The 26135-nt window shown below is 28.5% G+C and overlaps 1 protein-coding gene across 14 annotated transcripts in view; it reads left to right on the forward strand.

The window, feature by feature from the left end:
* LOC136969221 (tensin-1-like) overlaps positions 1–26135 on the forward strand; it is a 221473-nt gene that overhangs the window by 91505 nt on the left and 103833 nt on the right. For all 14 annotated transcript variants that reach the window (XM_067263326.1, XM_067263351.1, XM_067263345.1 and 11 more), the window contains 6 exons: positions 513–556; positions 10205–10266; positions 12247–12344; positions 17344–17394; positions 25835–25957; positions 26070–26134. In XM_067263326.1, the coding sequence (XP_067119427.1) occupies positions 513–556; positions 10205–10266; positions 12247–12344; positions 17344–17394; positions 25835–25957; positions 26070–26134 (443 nt within the window). The remainder of the gene's footprint in view (positions 1–512; positions 557–10204; positions 10267–12246; positions 12345–17343; positions 17395–25834; positions 25958–26069; position 26135) is intronic.

Raw genomic sequence — 26135 nt, forward strand, 5'->3', positions numbered from 1 at the left:
TTTGTTCAATCAATCAATCAAATGACTTTGGCAAGATAAAACAGCACATATTAAGGCTAATTTTAATAATTAGATATAATTATTAAAATTAACCTTAATATAGCCTTATAAATAATCTGATGGATTGTTTGACAATACTAATTGAATCAGATTGTTTTATATGTTCTGACAGCACATTCAGTCTCATCAAATAAATTTTTTTCTCTATGGCTGATCTAGCAGGAGCTTTACTAGAGGATTGGAGAAATAGTCATAAACAGATCCATTATCATTTAGTGGAAAGCATGCTAGGAAAGGTTGCTACATCATTAAGGCCAAAATGGACTGACAAATTACTGATTTATTTCAAATAAATGCTATTGTTTCATCTAAAACTAAGATGTCAAAATACTTTTTCTTCTGCATAATATATTTATTTTAATTCTGCTTTTTTTATTTTACCTTTTCATTAATGAGTGAAAGTTGGTAAATTCTTGCAGATGAAATTAAACTATAATTATTATTTTTTTTAGAGAAGTCCTGGCTCCCATTCACTTGAAAGAACAAGAGGCCCAAGGTAAAATATCACATTATTACAAGAATTGTTTCAGACAGACTATGTCCAAAGAATTTATATACTATATTTTATAATTTTACATTTTAATAAGTTGAAAATTTATTATTTGTCAATTTTTAGAGAATTCTGTTTTATATTTTTTTTAAGAAATAATAATTCACATATAATAAACATCATTAATATAGACTAATGTAAACGAAAATTGGATGGAATTAATTTGAGAAATTAAATATTTAATATCCGGCATTTAATTTTTTCATGAACAAGCATTTTCAGTTAATTTAATTAGTCACCATCAAGTTCTAATTACACAAATTATAAAATTCTAGAACATGAAAAATTATATGAATATAGGAGTATTGCATACAAATGTTAATATATTTGTTGTATGTGAATAAAAATAAAAAAATTTTAGTTAAATATTGTTTTAAAAATAATGTGATTTAATTATTTATATTTAATTTTTAAATGTTATGAATTTCTATATTTTAAAATGATATTATGGAAAGTAACAAAATCCTGTCATCTTTTGACAAGATATTAATTTACATTTAAGATATCAAAATATCCTTACATAACAAATTTTTCTTTGTTGCATTCTTTTAATAGCTAGAATAGTGTAAGAGTAATTTGTTAATATATTTAAAATATTTGGATTAAAACAAAAAACACTAACAATCAATATAATCTCTTTAAACTCTTTACAGACTGCTTTGCATAACAAATAATAAACTACACAAATAACCTTTTTACTCTGCAGCCATTTTTATTGCTAATTCAAACGTTTTCAGTTATCTGTAATAACCTTTTTCAAGAAAAACGAAATCGAATGCTGCTTGATTTGCACTAACGATAAATTCCTCATTAGTGCAAATTATTAGTGCAAATCGGGCAGCATTCGATTTCATTTTTCTTGAAAAAGGTTATTAAAGATAACCAAAAATGTTTGAATTAGCAATAAAAATGGCTGCAGAGTAAAAAAGTTATTTGTGTAGTTTATTATTTAATCAAAATAATTTTATAAAAATATTTAATAACTGCTTTTTCAATAAATGTTTACATCACTTACTGTTCCAAATTACAAGTATCTCATGTATAGCATACAATAAGAACAACTACAATTGTTCAGTTTTCAAAGGATAAATTAGTTAATTTGTTTCATAAACTTATTATAGAGACATTTCAGTAAAAAATAAAAATATTTTTTAATAATTATTATAAGTAACTCCTGATTAGTAAAAAATTTTATATACAGTGGAATCTCACTTACGAGCATAATTTGTTCCAGAATCTTACTCGTTAAGTGAAACAATTTTTCTCATATAAATTAATGTAAAGTACGATAATGTGTTCCATGCCAAAAAAAAAAAATACTCAAATATTTTATGTATAGCATTTATTGAAAAAAATTATACAATGTACATTGTTAATTAAGAAGCATGAATCATCATCATCTTTTCTTTTAGTGCGGAATGAACCAATCTGGAATGCAAATTTAATTTGCAGAAAACAAAACAAAAAAATAGAGTAATTTCTAATATTTAATTATAACCTTTACATCGCCCAAGAAGTTGGCATATCGTTTGGCATGTTTATTATATAACAGGCTATGGTTGTTGATGTTTATATGTAATATGTCTCAACACAAGTTTGGAAAAATGTATGATCACAAACGAAACTAACATGTTAGCTTCTGCTGGCATCTTAGTTTTGAGTGCTAAACACAGACTGATGTAGCATGGGCACAATCCAGGACTTCCCCTTTCCTCGTCACTCAAATGACTCGTTTAACATGCAAAACGTTGCTTGTTAAACGAGTCATTTTTACAGTTTATTTTGCTCATTATGCGAATTACTCGTTATGAGAGGTTTTCATTAAGTGAGTTTCCACTGTATAATAAAGTTAATTTTTGGAGATTAAAAATGCTTTTGATGTATTCTTTATAATGATGATGACAAACCTTTTTCTAAAGATGGGTCAAAGTTTAATTCAAAAGTTATTAACTCAAAATTGCAGTTCAAATATTTAATTTGAGCAATTAAAAAAATAACAAAAATGTTTACAAACGAATTTTACTTTATTTAAATTTTAAATCTGTCAGAAAAATAACAATAAATTCTATATAATTGAAAATATGAATGTGATTATAACAGAAATATTTTGTTTAATGAGAAATCTGCTGCTGTTTATTTCATGATAATTTTTTCTATCAAAGGTTCATAATTAGGATTTTTAAGACTTTTTACAACAGCTTTAGGACCCTGCTTTTACACCACAAATACAGATTGCAGTCTGACCCACAGGTCATGGATTTGTATTTGTTGTTCTATAAAATATTTTACATGAAAAATATTTGTATGAGATGAAATGTTAAAGTTAACCTGCCATTCTGGAAGGTCTGGGTTCAAGTTAGATCTTTTAAGAATTTTTATGGCAATTGCAATTACCTATATATATATTCTGAATTTGAAGATTTGACCTGACTTCTATATTTACATAGTGAAGTAAATTTTTGTTATTTCAACTTATGGAGTTGATACTGACAAGAAAAATTACCTATACATTGGTGATATCCTATTTCTTGTTATCGGTTTTTCTCTGTTATGAACCAGGTAAAATTTGTAAGGGGCGTTAAAAAAATTCACAGAATGGAGGAGTGTTGACAGAAAAAATATATGTATGCACTTGTAATTATATATTATATTTTATTACATATTTATAGTAAAAGTGACAAATTAAGTATTTCAAATGGAGTTAAATTTTTTTACTAATAAAAGTAAAAATTATACATTAAGGTTAGACGTTCTAACAAAAATTGTTTATAAATGCAATTTAACTACTATGAACCAATTTTATCCATTTCTAATTTGATTGAAATTGACTTCTTTATTTTATATTGTAATTTTCAAAGAAGAATGAGTTTACTTTCATTCTAAATTTTTCTTTTCTAAAAATATAATTAATAGCCTGTCATATTGCATTTTTAGAAGTTTAAATTAATATTTAAATCAAAATATATAAATAATTAGTAATTTTAAGATAACCAAAACAGCAATCAAATACAGTAAAACCTCATTTATGTGGTCACCTTTGGGCTATACAATTTTTGGCCACATGAGGTGGTCACCCAAGTGGGGTTGTGAAAAAATTGATATGGAGAACTGTAAGTAGAGTACTGTACTGAATCCTACTAAACAGGGCCAGATTAACCCACTTTGGGGCCCTAGACATTTTCTTCTTACTGGGCCCCCTCCCTCTCCCACAAGAAATAGAGTGCACAAAAATAATAAATAAAACAAAACTAAATAATGTGAAAAACAAACAAATCTTAAATTTTTATTAATAAAAAATATTTAATATACAACAATAAATTTTAGTTTTTCTAGAAAGTTTGAACAGTTTGTTTACAAATTTAAAAAAAATGAGATTTATTTTATTAAATGTCTAACAAAAGTTGTTATACAATAACAATATAACAATATTTCCTTAAAATATTAATTGTTTAATTTAACCTTTTTGGTTAATATTTAAATAATATAATATTTTACCCATGAAAGGTAAATTGAATAATGAAAAAGATAATTTAAATAAAAGCCAAGATAGTTTAAAAAAAAGTAAGTATATAAATATGAATAAACTTTAAAAATTAAGAAGAGTAAACTATCTTATTTACAAATCTTTTAAAATAGACAGTTTGACAGGCCCATCAAAAAACTGGGCCCTAGACATTTGTCTCATTTGTCCATGCAATGATGTGGCCCTGCTGCTAAGTTTAATATGGATTATAAAAGTAAACAAAAAATAATAAAAAGTATTCCCATAATATTGTCTCCTTTACAATATATGGTAATTCAAACTTTCACTCTCGATGAACTTTTTTGTCTGGTAATGTTTAAAATTCATAAAACGAACGTTTTCAGCCTCACTTGAGGTCTGTTTCAGGTTAATTTGAGAAGGAATTCCAAACTTAGAACGCCTGGTATCGAACAATTTCAAATGTTAAATTTAAAAATAAAATTGGTATATCATTATTAACCATATTCAATGGTTGCAAAAGCATGCCATCTATGTATGAATACATAGGGTGTTCCATGCAAGCCTATTAATTGTGGGACTGGTATAAACTTAAATAATACAGACTCACGGAGTATCAGCGATGACTTGTTCCTCACATACATAGCGCCAGGCATATGCATTTCTGTCCTTAAAGTTCATACATCTACCTGCCAGGCCGGCCTTGTATATTTCAAGGGCCTTGAGGACCCTGATGTGATCCATGTGAAAGGCTCTTTTTATCAGCTTGGCATTGGACACGTCCACATGAACTTCTGGGTCGGTGGCATAGGTGGATAGGGCAATGATGTATTGTACATGGTCTATGTCGTATATCTTATTGTCATGGTCTATGTTTGTGCTTACAGACTCTCTGTTGGATGGAACGTTTGGTGGAGCTAATTTACACTAAGTCTCATCTAAACCTGTCATCCCTCATTGGAACACTATATACACCCAGAGCCCTGAGATCATTAGATTTGTCTTTTGCATTGCGCAGTAACGTATATATAGAGGGGACCTTTTGTAGGCCAATTTGGTGCCTGTTTTGACTGCAATTTCTTTATACAAGGCATGAAGTTGTTGGTTGTACTCAACTGTAGTGTGTCCAGTTCTGGGGTCCTGATTCCAATCTCTGTTGTGAGCCTTTTGGGTACTGAGGGTGCCATGTGTATCACATGGCCTGGAATAGGCACATGCCAATACACTTATTAGTTCTTTCCTGTATCCATGTCCAATCACAATGTGCTCTAGATGTTATAGTTCATTTACCATGTTCCTCCAATTGGAATGGTGTGTATAAGCCCTCCTAACCAAAGCAAGGAAGGCTGCGATTTTATAATCATAAGGGTCAACTGAGTTTGCCGGTATAAACCGTAGAATGTAGCTGGGTTTATAATATACACTGGTTTTGATCACTCCACTGTTGAGATGGATGTTGATGTCCAAGAAGTGGGCATTGGTGACAGATAACTGATCCAGCTTGAGGGTTAGTTCGTATGTGTTGTCATTCATACAACTTAAAAAAAATCACTAACATTCGGCTTTGTTTTCCATAAGACAAATACGTCATCCACATATCTCCTATACATAATTATATTGGACATGTAATCAGATATGACCCTTTCTTCTAACCGATGTATTACCAACTCTTATAAGTCACCAGACAGTGAGCTGCTCAAGGTACCCCTTGTTTTTGTAAGTAGGTCCTGTTGTTAAATTAGAAAACAGAGTTATAACACGAGGTGTGCTAACTCTAAGACTTGTTTGTGGCCATTCTGCATTTAGTCAATAAGAGATCCCTTAGTGTACATAAACATGGTTGTAACTTTATCGAGGTGTATAATGATACAAAGTCAAACACTGTGATGTGGCCCCCATCCGTTAATTGTGCCTGCCACAATAGATCCATCATTTCGATTGGGTTCCTGATGATTAGTCTGTAACCTCTCAGATGGTCTGATGCAATGTTGTGGGTGTTTTCCAGGAGTCTTGTTGGAGATCTAGCCTTATCAAGAATGGTTCTAAAGGAAGATGTGGGCTTATGTGTTTTCGCAAAGGTTATTCGTCTTTGCAAAAACACATTATCATGTTGGAAGGTATTGTTATTCAAACTTTCATACATTATTAACTTTCATGCAAATATTAACTCTGAATAATAAAATATTGAAATATAGAATGTATGTACAGCAAATGCAAACTGTTTGGAGTACTATTCATTCTAGTATTTTACAGTACTAAATAGACCTGTAGTCAGAATCAATATGTTTATGATTGGTAGTAAAGATGTGATTGGTAGTGAAATGGTAGTAAAGATTTTATTTTAATACTGTATTTCAACAGAATTCAGAAAAATTATTAAACAGAAGTCATCAGACATGCAGAAGTTTTAAGTGTCAAAAAAGTGTTAATAAATAAATTGGGTTTTACGTCAGGCTCATCAATATTTTTTTCATTGAATGTTGCAAATGTCATATCAGAATGTCATAGACTAATCATCACTGATTTGCATAGTTATATTTTTATAAAATGTAATCAGATTTTGTATAAAATTGAAAAATGTATAGTTCTTTCTTTTCTTACTAAATTTTGGAAATAAATTTAATTCTTCAAGGGTAAATAAAAATGATTTTACTTGAATATCATCTGTGGGATGGAACTCTGCAAATTGTTCCAGAATTATAACAGCATTTAAACAGTACATTGAGTTTAGAATTACTGGGTTTTCTTTTATATTAGCCACATAAACACAGATAAATGTCACTTTAGGACTCTTCTAACTTGTCCACTTAATTGAGGTGGCCACTAAGATGGATTTACATTAAAATTTAGGCAGTTTTAAAGAGGAAATTAAGGAGATGGCTACATAAATGAGGTGGCCACAAAGTGATGTTTTACTGTCTATTATATTTTGAAAAATGATTTTAGTTAAACTTTTAAAATTTTATAAAATTGTTGTTGTTGATATTAACTGTAATTGATAGGAAGTTATAGTGTTTCTAATATTATTGAAATTTGAAATAATTTTCATAAAGTCTTATTATATACAGGAATGTTTAAAAATAAAAGAAATTGTTTTTTTATCACAGAGGGAAAATAAGAATTATATAACAGAACATAACTTTTACAAAGCTTTAAAATTTAGAAAAATTAAATTTTAATAAAATTAAAAATTAGCTATTAATTAAATAAGTTTCTCACTAGTAAGATTTAAACAGATGTCTTATTCAGAGCACTTAAAAATAACCAAATCTATTTAAGAATGACAACATCCATCTGTATGAATTTTTTCTTCCTTAAAGTCTTTTTAAAATGAATGTAGTTAATTCAATAGCATATGAATTATATATATTTATATATAGCATAGCAATTGCAAATATATGCAATAGCTATGCAATAGCTATGCTATATATTTTATTTTTTGAAATGAATAAAACATTGCATTAATGATAGTAAATATTTAAATTTATAATAAAAATATATAACAATATTCTAAATATAAATGCTAAAGCTAAATGTTTATAAAATAAATGTCAAAGATGTGTAAAGAGTTATATAAAAATAAATCAATTTAATAAAAATCAAAAATGGAATAAAATAAACAAAATATATAATTTCATAATTGCTATAAAAACATTATAATTCACATAATAACTATTTTTACTGTGTGTCATTCTCAGTTTGTATTTAGTATCAATCTCAAAGGCATGCCAAGAGTCGAGCATGTGAGACAAGTACAAAACTGTTGTGAAGATTCATGACGAGATGTAACGGTTTCTGCGAACAGACCGACACAAAATAATAATCGAAACACGTTACTTTTAACAAAGGTATGATTTTATTCTCGCCAGAAAGAACAGAAACAGGTTCTTTATGGATCCCAACTTTACAAAGAAAATCCTTTTACAGTTGAAAGGGCGCGCTCAAAACGGAACCCGACAAATTATACGCGTGCAGATCTTAAAACTAAAACTTATTCTACTTATAACTAAGGGGAAGAACAAATATATACATGTAGAGATAGAAATAGACGAAGATTGAAATACTTTGGTGGGATACCGCTCTTGAGTCCTGTTTGATTTTTATAGGCTTCCCGTGTTCTTGGTGAATCTCTCACTCTCCCGTCGTACCCTTTTCTTTTCTTCTGCCGCTAACTTATCACCCCGGTCAAGATCGCTTCTTTTTCACACCTTCTCTCTCCGCAGTCCAGTCCAAAAGTGATTCACTTTCTCTCGTCGAGACCCATGGTGCCGTCCCTTCTATTGTTCTATTCGTTGTCTCTTTCTTAGAAACGATAATCCCACCCAAAGGGTAAAAAGGAGTGGTGGGGAAAGTAAAGGAGGATAGATAATACAAAAGAAACAAAGGAATTGCTAACACTAACTTATATTACATATTAAAAACATATAAAATACACGAATAATATGGCCGACGGCCACACCGTAAAGAGTTTGTAGAAATTTTCTGACAATATGACAAGTTGCCAGAATGGTAGCTTTTTGTAAAGATCTATATAAATTTGAGTGAATGTCTATTATCTTCAGGCTTTTATGTAATGAATGTGGGATAACTTCTATGTCAAAAAGAACTATTGGTATGGTATGATGGATTTTGTTCATTTTCCATATGCATTTTACTTCTTGAGAGAGTTTGGTATATTTACTTGATTTTTCTGTATAGCTCTTTGTAGATTATCTGTATTTGGTATAAGAAATTTTATTCAGTTTGTCATTGAGGATAATATTCAGTCCATTGTGATGGATCATTTTATCTGTTATAACTGCTCTGTCAAAATATAAATAGTTTGTGTGTTGTGTTCTCAAGGATAATTTGTGGAATATATTTATAATACAGTGTTTTTGTGGTGGTTGGTAATTATTATTATTTTTTATTCATTTCCTATATTAAAATATTCTGAGGTTGCGAAATACTGTATATGTTTCAAAATTTTAAACACACCATCCTTTACGTATTTTTTATAAAATATGTAAAGGATCTTCATCACAAAGTTGATATGTTATATGATCATTTCTGCATTCTTTCTCACCATTTTAAATAGTTCTTTGTCATTTTTTGTCAAAGAACTATTTTAAATAGTTCTTTATCAAAAAGTATTTGCATATAAGATATCATCATATCATGTGTTTAAAGTTTCACTAACATTAATAAAATAATAACAAAATTGCTTTGATAAGTTTTAATAGTTATCTTATCAAATATCATATTAGAAATAATAAATTTTTAATAAGGAAAGCTAAAATTTATCATTTAATTAAGTTTAAAATGATTTCAAATATTTAAAATTTTATTAAATTTGTTTAGTCGCTGTATATATGTTTAATAGGTGGTTGTCTCTTTAATCCGAAAACATTCGGTAGACTAACTTACAGCGAATGTTTTCGGATTAAAGAGACAACCACCTATTAAAATTTTATATTTAAAATATCTTAACAGTTTAAGATTCAAACATTTCTTTCTTTATTTATTTATTTAGAAAGTATTAGAAAGGCAATACTATTTAGACAATATGATCCTTCTACAAGCATTTTTCATAATACAAACCATAATTTAATATATTTTTCGTAAAAGGAGCCAACATTGCTAATTGTTAAGGAGTATACATTGTTAATTTATAAATTAACATTGTTATTTACAAAGTGGAATAATATAATTATTGTATTTTTACACTTTTTTTCCTATCTTTTAGCTATCTTGTTTTTACATGCATATATATATATATATATATCCTCTTTATAGGTGTTAGGTTTTTATGTGTTTTTATTTGTTTCTTTTTATTGTTGTTGGGATTTTGTTAAATGAAAGGTGGAGATAAATAGCCTTTTGGTACTTCCTTTTTGTGATATAATAAATATATAAATAAATAAATATAATTCATTTTTTTCTTTTTTATGGAAATTAAATATAAATATTTATAGACCAATTACAGTTATTCAAATCTATTTAATTTAAATCCAAATTAAATATACCTTAAGAATATAAATAAACCATAAGTTTTATGTTACATTATAATTAATAATGTACTGTAGTATAAATATTCTTTTAAGTTCTCTAGTTAATTTATTTTTTCAATTTAGGATTTATGAAAGACCAACAAGTTTTATAATGGATATCATGTATGTTACAGAAAGGATTATTGGTAAGAATAACATTGTTATAAACATTTTAAATAATAAATAAATTAATAAAATATGACAATATTTACATGATTCTTTGACTCGGAAGATTAATTTAATTATCTCTGATCATTTCAAAGGCTTAAAATATAAGTTTTAAAAGAAAAAAATTGAGTATTGAATTATTAAAATATCATTGTCATTTAAACAAGAAAAAATTCTTTAGAGACATAGTTATTCTTTAAAAATTTGTTAGATATAATGCATTACAGTTAAGGAAAAATTTTTTTAGAGACATAGTAATGACTAAAGATATTTAAAATTAATATCCCAATATACATAAAATATAGAATTTTAATACAAATGTTTAAACACTAAAAAACATACTATGATCTCTTAATCTTGATCTGTTTTTGGCCTTTCAAAGGCCATCTTCAGGCTGTTATTTTGAACAAGATTTCAAAAATATAATTATCAACCTCTAGTGCCATACCATGTATCTTATTTCTCTGTCACTAATTCCATTGCATTATTTTAATAATTTTATTAAATCAATATTTTTAACAGTAAATATTTAGGCAATCAATAGGTCGATTTCATTAGTCTGTTACAGTTAATCATAAATACTTGGATGAAACTAGAAATGTTATATTTCTGATTCTTTAAACAGCACTGAGGATGACTACATGAAGGAAGATGTGAGCATAAAATCCAGTGTTAATTCAGAAGAGCCTAATACAGAAAGTGAAGAGGTTTCTAACTTTGATACCATGGAAGACAATGTTATATAACTTACTTTACTCTGCAATAAATTTGTCTTGGGTTGTCAAAAAAAGGAAATTCACAAATGAGCATAAAAAATTAAGCCACTGGACAAAACCAATTAACTATTCACACAAGTATCTCCAATAATCTTGTATAAATCAGCACACACTTAATATTTCCAACAAATACAGAGCCCCTTGTTATATCATGCTTGTCAGGAGACAAAGAAAAAGCATGATATATCTGGCAGCACCATATAGTTGAGTACTAAAAATTCTGGGCTTTTACTAAACAGATTATACATGCTATGGAATCTCTATTCTTTCATCAACAAGTGTTTTTGATATAAAATAAGCTTAGTTTTTTGATACTGAATTTTATTCATGGTTATATCATATTAATTGACATTTACGTAAACATTGATACCAAAAGCACCTATTTAGCCTTATTGTTTCTTTGACAATGACATTTAAAGTCGATATAAAAACAAAATATCAGTTGCTATTTTATTATACAGTACTGTATTTCATAATAAATTACTTATTAAAAATTTATGTAATTTATATTTTTCAATAAAAATTATAAATACCATAATTGAAAATTTAAAAAGTAAATATTGAACATATAACAGAACATTAAAACTTATAAAATTACAGAGTAAAAATTATGTAAAAAGCAAAATAAAATAACTATTGTATAAAAATTTTAGAACTTTCTGTTCAGAAATAAAGAAATCTTATCCTTACACATAATACAGTGAATTGAAAATTTCACAGAAAGTTGTAAATGAGAAAACAGCACTTAAAATCAATAAATAAACAGCTTTTAATATCAAAAGGAGACATAAATGATAATTGATCCGTCCACCTGTTTTGCTTATTAGATCTTGACGAATTTATTGTTTCACCTGCAGTGGTAGTGGTAGTTTCAAAGGCAATGGTATGAATAAAATACAGTATTTCGTTGCAAATATAAATTCAATGGCAATTGGTAATTTAAAATTTATTGACTCAAGTGCTTTTAAAATTTGGAGACCAAAAAGCAGTGCGATATATCCAAATCTGTGATATAATGAGGTGCGATCAAACAAGGGGTTACTGTACTTTATTTTGTAATGTGTGAAATACATAGCATATATATACTGTTTTCTATGAATTCTGAAACATTTTAGATATAAATAATATACATATAAACATGTAAATTTTATTAGAATAAAATGAAAATTTTTATTATTTTAGCTATCACATTTCCAGAAATGGGTAGCAATGCTCTTTATAAAAGTAACTTAAAAGAAGTAGCACACATGTTGAAAACAAAGCATGGAACAAGATATATGGTAAGAAATCATTTTTAAATATTATTTTGATAACTTAAATTTATCATAATATAATTTGTTTAGGCATTGGTGTTTTAAGTAAAATTATTCATTCTACAATAACAAATCTGTAGTAAATACAGTTAATACTTTAGATTCTATATTAATTTCCAGAATAAATTAAAATAGAATTTGATACATAATATGTTACTTAGCCTAACAGAGAATAATTTAGATTAGATTAGAGTCTACATATAGAAAACATTTAACCCACTGACATGAGTGTACTTATCCCGATGATGAAAGTTTTATGAGGTAAATATATCCTTGCTTGTTGTGACAAAGCACGTTGATGAAACATATTTGTACATAACATTTTATAATATTCATCGAAATACAGTATCTTGAAATCACAAATATTGTATTTTAAATACAAAAATTACTGTACCTGCACCCTGTTAAAAGAACATTAAATTTATCTAGATTTTTCAAATTGCTTTTGCAATCACAGAAGCAGCCATGTTGAAATCAACTAGAATACTATCAATACCTGTATTTATGAATTACAAATTAATGAGATATAAAAACACACTTTATTGACTTTCAGCAGTGAGTTTAATACATTAAAAACAGTTTTAATCTATTCATAGGTTTTCTCCAGTTAGAAACTACAGAAATGGAACAGACTAACAGAGCAAATACAAAACTAACATTCTAAAATTAAAAGACAACAAAATACAAATTACAAATTTGAAAGTTCTAAATTTAAACGAATACAATATAAAATTTAAATGTAAAAATAAAAAATTCAATTACTAACATTTAAATTTGGAAATTTAATGCAAAAAAGATTGTATATTGATGCTTGAGCCTTTCTTTCAGATTCTGTGCAGTGGTTCCATTATGTTAGCTTTCGTTAAAAATTCTGGTCTTCCAGTGGGATGAACAAGACTCCTTCAGTGGAACAATTTTTCTTTCTGTTTATCATTTCTGAGTATACTAAAAATTGTGAGACTATTTATAAGCTACCTTCATGTTGGTATTCCTGGCAATCGCTTTGTGAATTTTTTTGAGTGTGATAAAGTACTTTACCATGCATCTCCTCATGATATTCTGTTGTGAGAATGCATTTGTTGTCCAGTTATATATCATAATTAAATTTTGCATTGTTGTTGTTTTTGTATCTCATTGTCTCTTGTCCAGTTTGCTTTGAGAATATTGAATAAGAAATTTGCTCTATATCAATGTATTGGTATCAGATTAATTTTGATTGGCTAATCAAATATGAAAAGGTGCAGTTACTCCATGGATATATTTACTCCACATGACCATATACTAAAGTGAAAGAAAACTATACAAAAAATATTTGTATAGTTTTCTTTCACTGTACACTGCAGTGGTGTGTGGTGACATTTGATGATAGGGAATCTGTGCTGGCCCTGGATAGAATCATTGGAAGCATTATATGATATTTTGGTGTGTAGCATCCACAAGCTAAACTGTGAGAGGTTGGTGCTCTGTAAAGTGCATGTGCAAATGCTTGTAATCTGGCTGCTTTACATGATTCAAATACTTTTGCCATGGAAGCTATACCATATTTGACAATACAGTGCTTCCATTGGGAATATATATATATACAAATTTATATTTGAAATGGCAATGGCAATTTTATCATTGTTTTTCACATGTAGTATAGAAATTTGTAATAAGATATACAATGTGGTTATAAATAAAATCTTAATTTTAATTAATTTAAAGTATGTTAAAATATGAAAATAATTACACAATATGTATTTAATTTTTAGAAAATACAAAGAAAGCAGTGTTTCCACAGCTTACATGGATGGCATGCCACTGGTATACACTGCAGTAATAATGTACTGTACACTGTAGCACACTTTATTCACTTACCATACAGATTAATATGACAATAATTTAATAATTCTAATAAATACCAGAAACATTATATTTAAGTTTTTTACCAAATATTAATTACAGAACTATATAATAATAATAGTTGACATTTTTCACAAATGAAAAAAACATTTCATAAACCATCCATTTTATGAGGAGTGATTTAAAGATAAGTTTAATAAACATATATTTATTTTTTTATTCTAACAAACACAATGCATATATAGGTTTATGATTTCCATTTTAATTTTTTACACTGTTTCCACTTTGACTAAGATATTTATTACTGCAGGATTAGGTTTTACATTTCCTGTTTGTAGAAGACCATGTCTTGTAATTTTAATCATTGCACATTTCTTGGAAATCTGCAGCTGTCAAGATGATCTTTAACAGCTGAAAAGAGTGATAATTGTTGAACACTAGATTAGGACTGCATTCCAAGATTACTCATTGGAGATGCTGCAAGAATTCTTGAGTTAAACTATCAGTATGTAGTCAACTATTATTGCATAGAAGTAAAATATGTTTAATAAGCAACCTAAGGAATTTTCACTTAATGACAGTCTTTACTATTTCAATGTTGTACAACAGAGAGTTGCATTGGTTGTTATTTTCTATTTTATGATAATGAATACCTCAGTTGAAGTAAGAACTGCATTAAAAAGTAAACTGGCAACTATAAAATTGAATGTGTTAATTTTCATTAAAATAAAAAATTAGTTGCTCAGAATGTATGTTTTCTAAATTATTTTTGAACCACTCAATATAAAAATATTGTATAATTTTATTTTCACATATTAGTAAATCTGTTTTTAATTTTTAATATTATTTCAAAGAGAAATTTTTCAATTTAGCTTCATAATTAGAGGTTTTTTCACTTCTATTACTAATTGTATTAAACATTTTGTTCATGTTTGTTATCTGTATAATTCAAAATGTCATTGAGAATATGAGATAACATTTTGAAAAATTTCATGTAAAATATAAAAACTGATTTGTAAGTATATTTAAATGATAATAATTTAATATTTCAAAGTTTGTTATTAATGTCATTATTAACAATGGAAATATGGCAGTATCTCATGTTTTTTATTTGAACAAATTTATTTTAATTAATTGAATTATGTGATCATTTGAATGAAAAATTCTGTTATTAAATTTGAATGTAATACTAATTGCATATTAAGTTACTTAATATGTTGCATTGGTGAAATTCTCTCAATGATGAATTAGTAAGCAATAATTGTATACAGATTTATTAACTGTTATTTATGGGGGTTACTCTGAAAGTTGTTCATTACAACAAAACCATCCGTGAAGAATTAAAGTGTTTATTTTTTTTTAATAATAAACTTCATATGACACATTATGCATAAACAAATTTCATTAATCTCCCTTAATCTAAATGAGACAGACCCCCCCCTTTCTAATAGTAACAATCGAACTTTCTAGAGAAGCACTTCATGCAATGATTTACTATGGTTTTTGTGATAGACAGAATGACAAAGACTGTTATAAACAATTGAAAATGGTTTTTAGGGAAGATGCTCCATCCTTTACTATTGTTTTCAGGTGGTACAAAACATTTCAGAGGTGTCGTATTTCCTTCCAAGATGAATCATGTAAAGAGCAAACACAAACAGCAGTGACTCCTAAAAATGTAACTGCTACTAAAATGTATGATTGCAGAAGACCAAAGATGTACATATGAAATGATACAACAGAGACTACAGATTGGAGCCTCTGCAGCTCCAGACATTCTGCATAAGGAGGTTATGGTTAAAAAAGTAGTGTCTTGATGAGTTAACAGATTTCTGAAAGCCAGCACATGTCAGAATCTCTAAGAAAATTCTGGAAATGTTGAACCAAAGTGGACACCAGATTATTTCCAAGATTGTCACAGGTGATGAGACATACATACCATTTTATGACTGTCTCACATGTCAAGAAAGTCAGGTATGGATCCATAAAGATGATCTAATTCCAACAAGTATGAAAAGGCAGAGAGCAATTAAAAAAATCATGTTCGTTATTTTTTCAGTAGCACTGGTCTGGCAAAAGCAATTAAGCTTGATGAACAGAAGAAAGTAACTGCTAATTGGTACACTGCAGTTTGTCTAACTAGAATTCTGGAGTCACTGAAAATTTTAGGTCAAATTTTGCATCATGATAATCCTTCATTACACACTGCCAAAAAGGCTGGTGATTTTCTTCAAGCCAACAATATAAAAATCATTCAACATCCACCATATTCACCAGAAATGGCATTGTGTGACTTCTGGCTATTTTTTTAATTTTAAAAAAACATTTGAGGAGTTGAAATTTAACACAGAGGATGAAATTGAAGCTTCCTTAACAAAGTATTTTGATAGCATTCCAGAAAATGAGTAGTGTTGTGCTTTAGGAAGGAATGTTTGGAAGGAGCAACTACATAAGTGCATTTTGGCCAGAGGAAAGTACTTAACATACTTAACATAAATAAAAAATATTTTGTTTTAGGTCTTACGGTTTTCCTGTATTGCAAAACTTTCTGAGTTATCCTCATATTGGGCTACAGTTTGAAAAAATTGTAGACCTATAAATTCCCACTGTTGTCTATTTATCTGTCTTTCCTTAATTTCGAAAACAGAGTTAGATAGATGAAAGATGAAACTATATATGGAAACCTTAGGGTTAGGAGGCCCCAATTAACTATATATGATTTTCCAATGTAAACTGGAAGTCATGTTATTTCAATTCAAAAATTTTCCCCTGAAAGGAGTTAGATAGATGATAGACACAACTCAATTTCTAAAGGAAAAGTATGATGTACAGGGCAGGCCACTACTAATTTGAGGTAGAGAACATATATTTTAAATTGCAGCCCTGCATTGTGACAATGACAATAAATAATTGCATTAGCAATTAAACATTTGTTGTTGTTTAAAAATTATTTTGTATAGAATTAATTACACTTGATTCTTAATTAAATTCGTTTCAACTGAAAACATTTTGTAAAATATGTAAGTTAATTAATTTAAATTAGATATAAATTTAATGTTAACATCTAAATTCTTTTTTATGCATTTCAAATATTAAATTATAATTTTCAACTTTTATCATTTAGGTATTTAATTTATCAGAAAGAAGACATGATTTAATTAAACTTAATCCTCAGGTATCATTTATTTTTATTTTGTTTTTTCATAAATATGAAATTGTAATTTTATTGTAAAATAACAAAATTAGTTTTTTACATTATTCATTTTATTACATGTTGAATATTAATAATAGATGATGATTAGCATTTAATAGATGACAAACAAACAAAATATGATATTTATATTTATTGACAAAGAAACTTTGTTTATGGAAATAATTAAATTAAATGTTTAGTACCAAATGATCTGCCAGATTGTATTGGATTATATTATAGCTATATTTAATAATTAGATAAGACAAATTAGAAAACAGGGTCTGTCATTTCTTAAACATGCTGCTAGCTGAAATATTAAATCTATGTAATGCTAAAGTTTCCACCCTTACTATACCATGCATCTTTCTGTGAGAGCTGGGGTTAGATAATAAAGCTCTAAACCCTTTCAGTCAGTGACAGATTGGAGAGATCCACTCACGTCACTTGATGGCTTAAAATAATTTTGTCTCAAGATCTAACAATCTTTTTTGTCAAGATCTAAATATCAATCTCAAAATCTAACGATATTTTTGTCTCGAGATCTTTAGATCTCGAGGACTGTTTTTCCTGACACAGTTAGGATAGTGAAAGTTTACGTCCTAACTCATGATATACATTAAATATAAGCGTTTCTAAAAACTAAGAGGGTATTAATTCTGATTCAAGTGGAGAATTGCAAAGTCGTGGCTAAGTCGCTAGGTGTCAAGTTTATGGAAGTCAAATAACATTCTTATTATAACTAAACAATATATTTAATGATAATTAAACAAAAGATGAAAGTACAAAAATTAACATGACAACATCGGATTATCTAGTGAGATTAGGTATCTATATCTAGTGAGAGAGAGTTTACATCGATTTATCTATAAAATACCTTATAAATGATCATCTTGAAATAACATTTGGACGCGTGTTCATTATGGCAGGCTGTCTATATTCCTTCAGGAATATTTATCTCTGATATGTCTGTTGACTTGAGGGATCTGCACACATATGGCAGCAATTATTCGGAAGAGAGGCAGATGATATATGGCACATAGACAAAATATTTTGGAGACTGATGGTGACTGTGCTTTTTATGCATCTCCTGTGTATGGAGGGGTCCATGCAAAAATGGCGATTTTGAACCCTTTTATTTGAAAATTCTCTCCAATTGGGGGTCAGTATTTTGACCATCTGACAAGATGTCTAGATGCTTGTCATTGCAGGCCAGAAGTCTTGTCATTGGTGATGATAACGTCTCACTCAGGAAGTGGATGGTGAAAAAGGAAGTTCTTTTTCCTTGTTCACATTGAATTTTTATCATTGAAAACTGGAAAAATTGTCACTTTTAACAACAAAATATTATACTGAAAATTAATTTAAGAAAATAATTCTATTTCTACATTCGGTTCTCACATCTGCATTTACAAAAATACACAAACTAGGAAAGAAATTACAATCAGTGATGACAAGGCAATGTTTTGCATTAAAAAAATCCTTAACAAATTTGTTACAAAAAACCTCAATGCCCATGAACAAATGATAATCAGTTTGGAAATCCTAATAAAATATCTCTGTAATTTATCTATCCTTGAAGAACCATACTTCACTGTACATAAGGCTGGAATCTTGCTTCTGCAAGTTATGTGACTTCCTCTTTAACAACATACAGGTCATGAGCAAACACCATGCTAGTATTCTTGAATTAACTGACATCATATGTCATTCTTCATTCTTCCAATTTGAGAACATAATATATTTACAAATAAGAGGTGTGCCAATAGGCAGCACAAACTTGGGGGCCTTATGTGAGCTTGTGATACATCAACTGGAAATGTTAACATTATCATCATTATAAGACCATATCCTGTTATACCTCAGATACATGGATGTTGTTGTTATCATTTGAAGATGTAAACTGAACCTCTAGCAGTTCTTAATGCATTTTAATAAAAACCCCATTGTGCTCAACCTATGTGTGGAACAGGAAAGCTGTGAAACAGTTCACTTCCTGAGCATTATAAGATGGTAAAATGGGAAAATTCTTACCAGTGTGTTCTGTAACCTATACACAAGTCATATTTTTATTCATCCAATACAATTGACTGGAAGAAAGAACTCAACTATATCAATACAACACAGATATGATGCAAAGATCATAGAAAGCTTAATACAACAACTACAATCTTCAAATTACAGCACAGGAACCAAATTAAGCCTTTCAAAATGGTTAAATACATCAAGCAACTTTAAGCCATACATAAGGAAATAGCCAGAGCAAATAACTGTAGAATAGCTTATAAAAGAAGCCCTATGATTTAATCATTACTCAAGAATGCTAAAGATCCAAAAGATCCTTAACATCTCCTTGGGGTCCTCACCATCCAAGTATTGTGTAATAGAGCTGTAGTGAGTTGAAGTACATAGGAGCAGTGGCATGTTTCTTAAATATTTGTTTAAAAGAACACGAAGAATCTACTAAAAAGAGCCTTGCCACAAAGGCTTTAGCAGTACAGTGGAGTCTTGCTTAATGAGCATAATTTGTTCCAGAATCTTACTTGTAGTGTGAAACGCTCGTTAAGTGAAACAATTTTTCTCATATAAAGTAATGTAAAATATGATGATGCGTTCCATGCCAAACAAAATATTTTATGTATAATGTTTATTCAAAGAAAATTATACAATATACATTGTTAAGGAGCATGAATCATCATCATTATTTCTTCTAGAGCAGAATGAATCAACCTGTAATGCAAATTCAATTTGCAAAAAACAAAAAAAAAAAAAAAAAAAAAAAATTGAAATTTAATTTGGAATTGGTCATTAAATTTAATACGAGATGGCAGCATAACTGCCTATCTCTAGTCAAATTATTTAATTTCTAATATATAATTAGAGCCTTTACATAGCCCAAGAATTTGGCATATCATTTGATGTGTTTATTATATAATGGGCTATGGTTGTTGATGTTTATATGTAATATGTCTGAACACAAGTTTGGAAAAATGTGTGATGACAAGTAACACTAAGATGCTAGTGGAACGAGTGCTAAACACAGACTGTGTGCACAATCTGGGAGTTCCCCTCTTCTTGTCATTTGTTATGTGAAACATTACTCCATTAAGTGAGTCATTTTTTTACAATTTGTTTTGCTTCTTATACAAATTACTTGTTATGAGAGGTGCTTGTTAAGTGAGGTTCCACTGTATATGCTACTGACTATCAAGGGCCAATTCATCTAGACAGAGGAAGTCTACTCTATCATATCCAGGACAAAATCCAATTCAAACAACTGGAGAGAATTGAAATTTATAAGGCTAGTAGAAATGTGTCAGCTATAAATTTATTTATAGTGAAAATTTATTTTAGAAATAACAAGTTCTTTAATATGCAAGAGATGATTCAAGTATCAACTTCAATTGCATAGTCCTTCTTTTAATCAAAAAGTGTGTGTATATGTGTGTGTTTTTTAAAATTTTTTCACCCTTTGGGCATCAACAGGGGCATTTACAAATTTACAATTGGGTGGCTGGGCAGTGAAGGACATTGTGGCCGTCGGCCATATTGTAAATATGTCTCTTATTATATATATATGTATTTTGTTGTATATAATTATAATTCTATTTTATTTTTGTAATTTTCTCTATTTTCTTTCTCTTATTTCCTCCTAGAACTTTCTTATTTTATCTTTCTTAATCCCTGTCCCTTGGGTGGGATTACCGATTCCAAGAAATTTGCAGTAAAACAAAAGGTGAAGTATGGCTCTGAGGCTGGTGAACAAAAGAGAAAGGCCAGTCTTGGTCGAGCTCTTGATGAGAGAAGGTAGTGCTCCGGATCGCGTGTAGGATGATTAGAGACCACAAGGTTTTGAAAGAAGAGATTGGGCTCGAATTCCAAAGTGTAAAGACTTGAAAGAAGTAGCGCTCTAGATCAAGTGTAAGACAATCGGAGGCTATGAGGAACCAAGGAATCGATAGGAAAGAATTCCTATGAGAGAACTTTAAAAGAAGCTATTGAGATAATCAGACTGAACGTCTGCAGAAAGGACGGAACATAACAATCAAAGGAAAGCTCCAAAGTGGTGTCTCACCCAAGGTTACGAATTCAGGAAAATCCCGGGTATTTCTATCTTCCTCTAAGTCTATTCTTATTCTTTTTTCCTTTTTTAGTTGTAAGTAGTATAAGAATTAGTTTTAAGTTTCGCCCCATGTATCATTGTCGCGCTCAATTGTCTCATTGTTGTTAAATCAAAATTTTAACGCCTGTGTGTACAGAAATTGTTTGTAGTGTTGGGATCCAAAAGAAAAAAGAACCTGTTTAGAGCGATAATAAATTACTTTGTGATAAAAATAAGATTTAACTGTATTTATTTGTACCATTCTGCTCATGGGACCTCGTACTTGTCACTTGAACATCACAACATTGCCCACCATATTTGACTCATACCATTCCTAAAAAATTCTTAGTTTATTAGAGAGGTTGAGGCATAAGTACAAACGTTAAACTTGTATGGCAAGCAGAAGTACACGTTTGACATTTTAAGTCCAAGTAAAAGACCTTGCGGTGCTCGTTCACAACATCACATGACTCAGTGAACATCGCTCATTGACTCATGGGAAATTTGTTGAAAAAATGGCAGATACATTTAACATTGAAGGTTAGCAGCAAAGGTAAATAAACAAATTAAACTGTTTAAAAGTATTTAGAGGATATTTAATAACACTAAATAATTATTTTTAATTAGCGTTGTGTCTCCTACCATACGATTGGACGATAGGATTACCTCATACTTTTGTTGAGGGAAGTAGTGGCTTACATAAATTCGACAGCAGCTCAGAAATTAATTTTTAGAAAATTTATAAACGTATTATGCTGTTGATGGTAGAAGATGCCAAGGAAGAACAAACCTACCTTAAGATAAGCTATTATGAAGACAAATATATGTAAATTCTATAGGCACTTCACATCACTTCCTAAAAAATTGAATAATTAAATAATTTCTGGATTAAAATCGTCTGTTTCTTTACAATATTATTCATAAATGCTTAAATAATCATTATTTTAATAAAATACATCATAATTTTAACCACAAACACAAAAAAATGAAGCAGTTTAAGCCGATCATCTACTCACCATTCTAGACATAGCAAACGCCATTATCAACCGTATAGAATTGCCAGATAGCGGCGCTCATCTGTCCACCGTTCACGTTTTGGGCTGAATACGTGTGCCTCAACCTCTCTATTTATCTGCCTGGATTCAGTTCTGGATCAGCCAGAGTAGTGGACTGTCCGTATAATTATATTAGAAAATATAATAGATAGAAGTAGATATTTCTATAAATTTAGAGTAGAAATATTATAATTCTATTAATATATTTATAGCTGAATTATTTCTGTCATTCATTTTTCAATAATTAACAAAATGTAATTTTGTACTTTTTTCCAATTAATTTTGACTAACTATTGTGATAGTTAATAAAAATTAATACTGATTTAACTGTTTTTATATCAGTATTAATTTATATTTACTATCAAAATAGTTAGACATAAAGTAACCTTTAAAATGAAAATTGTTTGTCTTAAAAGATATGTACTCAGCATGTTAACATAATATCACTAATTTATTTTAATGTATATTAAAGAGAAATTTAGGAAAATTTTGCTTTTTATATGTCATCCCTTCTTGTTTTTGTAGTTTTTAATTTTTAGTTATTTTTATATAATTAATTATATGAGGAAATAATATAAAACTGATAAAATAATTTTTAAAATAAAAAATAGAAAGATACATTAAAAATTTATTAACTAGCATTAATTACAGTATTTAAAATAACATTTTACAGTTTTACATACAATATATTTTTCTCAGTCTTATATCTTATTCACAAATATCAAAGAATTGTTAATCTAAAATAAGAAAATTATAATAAATATAATAAAAATGTTTGAAACCTTTTTTAAATATTTAATTAATTAATTTTAATAGTAGTTTCATTTTCATTTTTAAACTTTATTTTTGAGCTCTAGGAAATTTCTTTAAATAAATAAATGTTGTGCATTGTATATTATAATATATACAATATGTATTGTACATTGAATTAGTTTGATGTGCTTTTTTTGAAAATATTTACTACATACCATACTAAAATATTTTTTACTAGTGTTTGATTGTTCTTTCATACTTTATAATAATATTGAATATTATGTCAAATGATTGCTAGATTAAATTGGACTACTTTACCATTATTATTTTAAATTAAATTCTAAATAATTTGGTACTAGAGGTAGGCGTTAGGTGCCATCTCTTATTAAATATAATAGTTAGAATTAAATTAATATTTAATAAATATTTTAGAATATTCTGGAAGAAAAGAATTTGCCCAGAGTGGGACTCAAACCTACAACTCCCAGTTACTGTGCAGATGCTTTGCCAGCTATGCTATTACTGAATATTTAAACATCAGGCTTCAGAATGTTTAACTATTGTGTATTTCAATGCATTTAATAGATTTTATTTATGAAAGACCATCCTAGATATATACTGTCTTTTAATTTGACATTTTTAAATTTATGCTTAACTATGTCTGCGCAACAAATAAATTACAATAGATTAATAAAATATTTATACAGTTTTATGTATAAAATCATTTTAAAATAGTTCTTTCAGCAGAAAGAGCTGTTGCAGTTAACGTGGATATAGAGAAAGTGTGAAGAGTAATATATTCATATAAATAAAAAAGACGTAGTCGTTTCCAAAACTTGGTCAATCACCGTTTATTTCGTTAAAATGTTCTAGAATAAAGATTCGGACGATCCGACCTTCCTTTTTAGGCTACATGATCGCCCAGAAAACAATTCCTTTAAAACATAGAAATAATCCAATTAAAAATATAAAAATTTGTAAAAATTGGAATTGGTGACCTTACGACGCCTTTGAATTCATCCTTGACTTCCAGTCGGGAGTTCTGGATCCTTATATCCACGTGAAAAGTTGCGCTGTTTAATGTAGATTATCCTGATCCCTCTGGCGGCGATTTCTTTTAAAACTATTTAATTTTAGTTTTTTCGCTGGATGAGAAATTTTTTATATAAATAAAAAAGACGTAGTCGTTTCCAAAACTTGGTCAATCACCGTTTATTTCGTTAAAATGTTCTAGAATAAAGATTCGGACGATCCGACCTTCCTTTTTAGGCTACATGATCGCCCAGAAAACAATTCCTTTAAAACATAGAAATAATCCAATTAAAAATATAAAAATTTGTAAAAATTGGAATCGGTGACCTTACGACGCCTTTGAATTCATCCTTGACTTCCAGTCGGGAGTTCTGGATCCTTATATCCACGTGAAAAGTTGCGCTGTTTCTGGGCGATCATGTAGCCTAAAAAGGAAGGTCGGATCGTCCGAATCTTTATTCTAGAACATTTTAACGAAATAAACGGTGATTGACCAAGTTTTGGAAACGACTACGTCTTTTTTATTTATATAAAAAATTTCTCATCCAGCGAAAAAACTAAAATTAAATAGTTTTAAAAGAAATCGCCGCCAGAGGGATCAGGATAATCTACATTAAACAGCGCAACTTTTCACGTGGATATAAGGATCCAGAACTCCCGACTGGAAGTCAAGGATGAATTCAAAGGCGTCGTAAGGTCACCGATTCCAATTTTTACAAATTTTTATATTTTTAATTGGATTATTTCTATGTTTTAAAGGAATTGTTTTCTGGGCGATCATGTAGCCTAAAAAGGAAGGTCGGATCGTCCGAATCTTTATTCTAGAACATTTTAACGAAATAAACGGTGATTGACCAAGTTTTGGAAACGACTACGTCTTTTTTATTTATATAAAAAATTTCTCATCCAGCGAAAAAACTAAAAGTAATATATTCATATAAATAAATCAATAATAATTATTATTATTAATTTTAACAGATTGATTGAATTTTCTGTTTTTATAAATTTATGAAATTTATAAAAGTCTAAATGAATTGTTAAATTATAGTTATTAAACCTATTATAGAACAATTTTATTGAGATTAATATTTTTTCTTATGCTTTTGAAATTTTTGTTTTAGAATTGAGGTTTAATTGTTATATATTTTGTGTTAGAATTATAAGTTAAGCAGAAGTATCGAACAAATTAATTACTGAAAAGTTATATATAAAATCACCAGAATCATTAAAAATTATTAAACTAGAATTTAAAATATTTCTAATATTTTGTTCTCTTAATATTTAATTAGTAAAATAAATAAATAAATGAAGTTTAATGAAATTACTTTGATTGCAATAAACAAATTCTTAGTGATTCATTCATAAATATGTTTCTCTTATTTTAGTAAAAATTTTCTGAATATAAAATTTATTTTTTCTTTGCTATTCTATAAATAATATATGTATTTTTCTGGGAAAATAAATTACTTTAAAATTGTTACAGGTTTTAGATTTTGGATGGCCACAATATCTAGCACCCCCTTTAGAAAGACTATGTAGTATTTGTAAATCTCTTGATTCTTGGCTTTCTCAAGATCCCCAACACATTGCTGTTTTACACTCTAAGGTATGGATTGCAATTTTATTTATGAAATTGTTAAATAATTAAAAATTCAAATGATATAATTGACTTAAAATAAATAATTTTAAAGAAACATCTTTTTATATATTACGAATAGGGTGATAAAGGAAGAACAGGAATAGTAATAGCAGCCTACATGCATTATAGTAATATCTGTGCAAGG

This window comes from Centruroides vittatus, unplaced genomic scaffold, assembly GCF_030686945.1.
Source record: "Centruroides vittatus isolate TY-2023 unplaced genomic scaffold, ASM3068694v2 contig_1035, whole genome shotgun sequence".
Taxonomy (NCBI): Eukaryota; Metazoa; Arthropoda; class Arachnida; order Scorpiones; family Buthidae; genus Centruroides; species Centruroides vittatus.